We start from the raw sequence: 3756 nt of genomic DNA on the forward strand, positions 1-3756 counted from the left end.
ACACTTACATCTGTCTGCAGCAGCTTGTTGTCCAGAGTTAAGAGATTGTGAAAATTGGTCATCCAGGTCTCCATATTATCTTCAAAGAACTCCGGGAGATCCTGCAGAGAGGAATAAACATCGGGTGGATTTGTTCCACAATATCAGAACCCTGCCAGAGGGTCTATGTACCCCAACTTGTGGTCTCATGTGATTCGCTGACCTGCCTGCCATGTGACCTCTGCAAGACGATTGGCCGCTGAACAGTCAGAGGAAATCACATGGAGGAGGAGGAAGTGCTCACCAGGGTAGGATCAAAGCGGAACGGATCAACAGAGGAAGCATGAAGAAAAGCAGTCACATGATCCAAGGGATCCGCCCTTCACTCGCATGGCCATCAATATAAACCCAATCTATACCCACCTGACCCGGCACAGCGCCCCCATGTGGGGAATTACCTGGAAGTTTAAGCTGTAGAAGAGTTTGGCAATCAGAATCAATGAGGAGAAAAGAACTTTTAGGGCGGCGACATCACTGGCATGAGTATTACACAGAGCGATGGTAGCCTGGAAGAAGAGAGACAACGGGTAAATACCAGGCACCCGGGTATGGGGAATATTCCCAACCAATACCCGGGGGGTACATGGTATATTCCAAACCAAAACCAACAACCACATGGTGTATAGAGAATATTCCTCATCTACTGGGGGTAAGGGGAATATTCCTCATCTACTGCCACCACCACCGGGGGGTAAGGGGAATATTCCTCATCTACTGCCACCACCACCCGGGGGTAAGGGGAATATTCCTAATCTACTGCCACCAACACCCGGGGGTAAGGGGAATATTCCTAATCTACTGCCCCCAACACCCGGGGGTAAGGGGAATATTCCTCATCTACTGCCCCCAACACCCGGGGGTAAGGGGAATATTCCTCATTATTTGACTGAATAGAATAATGAAGCAGGACGATTATTACCCCACCTATACTACGTGCGATCAGCTCATACAAATCTGTCATAATGGGGGAGGAGATCTGTGTGAGAAATACCTGGAAGAGGTTGGTGAGGGGAGCAGCAAAGGTATCCAGAACCAGCTTAATCTCCGTCCAGAGCTCGCTGGATTTAAACTCATGACGATACCTAAGAGAAAAACACAAAGAGCTTCAGATCCGGATAGGGGGGACAGGAAGAGCCCCGATAACAGCGGTAACATTTGTATACATCAGAGTTCTACCATCCCCTGGGACAATAGGGGTAAATGAGCAGCAACTTGGTACCTCTTGAATAAGGAGTGAGCGGTGTGCAGGACGCCATTAATCACATGGAAATCCCCACTCTGGAAGCGATTCACCATTTCCGTTAGCAGATCCGGCCATTTCTGCGGGAAATCCTCTCTTCCGATGATACTGATCGCATCACTGAGCTAAAAAGTATGAAGGGTACAGGGTGAGGATCACCAGAACCAGGGGAGGGTACAGGGTGAGGATCACCAGAACCAGGGGAGGGTACGGATCACCAGAACCAGGGGAGGGTACGGGGTGAGGATCACAGGGATCACCAGAACCAGGGGAGGGTACGGGGTGAGGATCACTGGGTTTACCTGCTTCTGAATCTGCTCTGGGCTGCTCAGCATCAGGTTCACTATGTTGGCTTTGATGGCGACCCGGTCGGCCTCGCAGATTTTGTTCGGTTCGTCTTCAATCTGTAAAAAGAAACTGCTAATAAAACTGCCACACAAAATATTATCAGAACCCCCCCCCGCCCCCCGTGCATTGCCCCATGCTTGGGTTTTACCCAGGTGCCCCCAGAGGCCCCATAGGTAGGTACTCACAATCCTCCAGTTCCTCTTGATGTAGTTTTTGAATGTGACGGAGGAGCAGACTTTGATGACGTTGTCCTGGGAACGTTCTAGCAGCGTTAATAGCAGGAGGGGGTAGTTGGCGTTGGCTTCTACGGATTCCAAATATTTCTCAGCTGAAGCCCCGGAATTGAGAAGTTTGGTTAGTAAATTGTCAGATCAGAATGCAGCGATTCTTTCTCCATAGATAGAGATGTCCCATCAGGGAATAGAAAGCTCCTATACTGTGGCGTTGTACATACCTGGGCGTCTGACAATCGGGTCGGGGTCCAGAGTCTTGCGGAGATATTCGGTAAGAGCCTGCAGATTGGCGTCACTCAGCTCCATCTTTCTACAGCCTGAAATACGAAACTGTTGTGAGGAAGAGGCCGGCTGTGCACTTACCGGACCGACACCCCAATATTCCATAGGTAAAAACTGGTGATAAACAAGCCCCTCCCATGTGGCCCGATGATTGGCCAATCAGACACTGAATGAGAGGGGAGGGCACTGATACTCATGTGACATCACCCCTACAGAGAGCCAATCATTGGTGTTACTTACATTGGCCTGAGAGGCACCAACTGCTCATTGAACCCCCAGCGCCCCCTGGAGGACCCCGGCTTACCTTCAGTGTCTTATTTTGGGTGAATGTATGGCTGGCGTCCTGGGCACACAGCTGGCAGATGTTTTGTATCTGGAAACAGATAAATGTCAAACAAAGCCGATGCCACCACAGACTCCTCCCACATCTTGGCCCACTAAGCCAATCAGAAGCAGTCTATAGAGAAGGGGGCACCCCATGATGGGTACAGGAAAGAGTGGGACGCAGCGGGGGGATTGCCGTCAGGTTGTTGGCACGGGGCAGGAATATTATATCGGATCGGGTGCAGAATATTTCCCACCAGGATCGGTACCACTACAGGGGGCATACATCGGGCACTCGCCCCCACAGGGCTGACATTATAGGGGGAGCGTGGCACCGCATGGATGGGCTCTTTCCTGCCACGCTTCCTCCACAAAAGCAGGAACAATGCAATTCCCCTCATCGCTGGATACAGGGCGCCCCCTAAATACAAAACTACAGCATCGGGGGTGAAGGATTGTGAAGAATGCCCCACATGGAGGGATCATTACCCCACATCCTGCACCTCCCCCAGCTGGGTATATTCAGCAGACCGCTCCCTGCCCCCCAAACATGGCACCAATCAGTGGCAACACACAGATTCCTTGCTGCAGTCACGTGATGCAGGAGAGCGGGTCATGTGACACAAACTTGGAAGGGGCCCCGTCATACTGGTACCAATCATCAATCAGCAGCCATTGCTATCTAGCTGCCATCTTGGGGTGGACGATTCCCAGGAATCTCAGGGCCGATATCCCCAGATCTGACCCCACACACAGGGATCCAGCATGGGACCCCCCAGCATAGAACCCCCAGCATGAAACTGACCTCAGCTGCTGGCCTGCAGGGGGGCAGAGCACTGACAATCCCTAACAAGCTCTGATACCCCCACCCCGGGGCATAACCCCCATTAATTGCCCTGCAGTCACTCACATCTCCCTCCAAAAACCCCAGCAAGAAGCATGGAAGGGAAGCCAGACAAGATTCCACCCGTCCACCAATCAGACGGCTCCGGGGGAGGGGCCAGACAGGGAGTTAGGTTGAGAACCACCAAGTCCCGCCCACCAGACTTCTAGCATGAGAGAGACGGAAAGCCTGCAGAGATTAACCCTCGCTGTGCTGGACAAATTATACTGACCAATCCCCGCACACACCGACCCCTGGACTGACCAATCCCCGCACACACCGACCCCCGGACTGACCAATCCCCGCACACACCGACCCCTGGACTGACCAATCCCCGCACACACCGACCCCTGGACTGACCAATCCCCGCACACACCGACCCCCGGACTGACCAATCCCCGCACACA

The 3756-nt window shown here is 52.6% G+C and overlaps 1 protein-coding gene across 2 annotated transcripts in view; it reads right to left on the minus strand.

Moving 5' to 3' along the window:
* Positions 1-3756, minus strand: part of CSE1L (chromosome segregation 1 like) — a 14750-nt gene that overhangs the window by 9709 nt on the left and 1285 nt on the right. Inside the window, exons 1-9 of one of the 2 annotated variants that reach the window (XM_072403260.1) lie at positions 3377-3499; positions 2447-2515; positions 2082-2177; positions 1813-1955; positions 1582-1683; positions 1259-1404; positions 1031-1121; positions 438-545; positions 9-101 (exon numbers count right to left, since the gene is read on the minus strand). In XM_072403260.1, coding sequence (XP_072259361.1) covers positions 9-101; positions 438-545; positions 1031-1121; positions 1259-1404; positions 1582-1683; positions 1813-1955; positions 2082-2166 — 768 coding nt within the window. In that variant the 5' untranslated portion in view covers positions 2167-2177; positions 2447-2515; positions 3377-3499. Of the gene's footprint in view, positions 1-8; positions 102-437; positions 546-1030; positions 1122-1258; positions 1405-1581; positions 1684-1812; positions 1956-2081; positions 2178-2446; positions 2516-3376; positions 3500-3756 lie in introns of those variants that run through there. The other variant, XM_072403259.1, reaches the window with a different exon arrangement.

Source organism: Pyxicephalus adspersus, chromosome 3, assembly GCF_032062135.1.
Source record: "Pyxicephalus adspersus chromosome 3, UCB_Pads_2.0, whole genome shotgun sequence".
Classification (NCBI taxonomy): domain Eukaryota; kingdom Metazoa; phylum Chordata; class Amphibia; order Anura; family Pyxicephalidae; genus Pyxicephalus; species Pyxicephalus adspersus.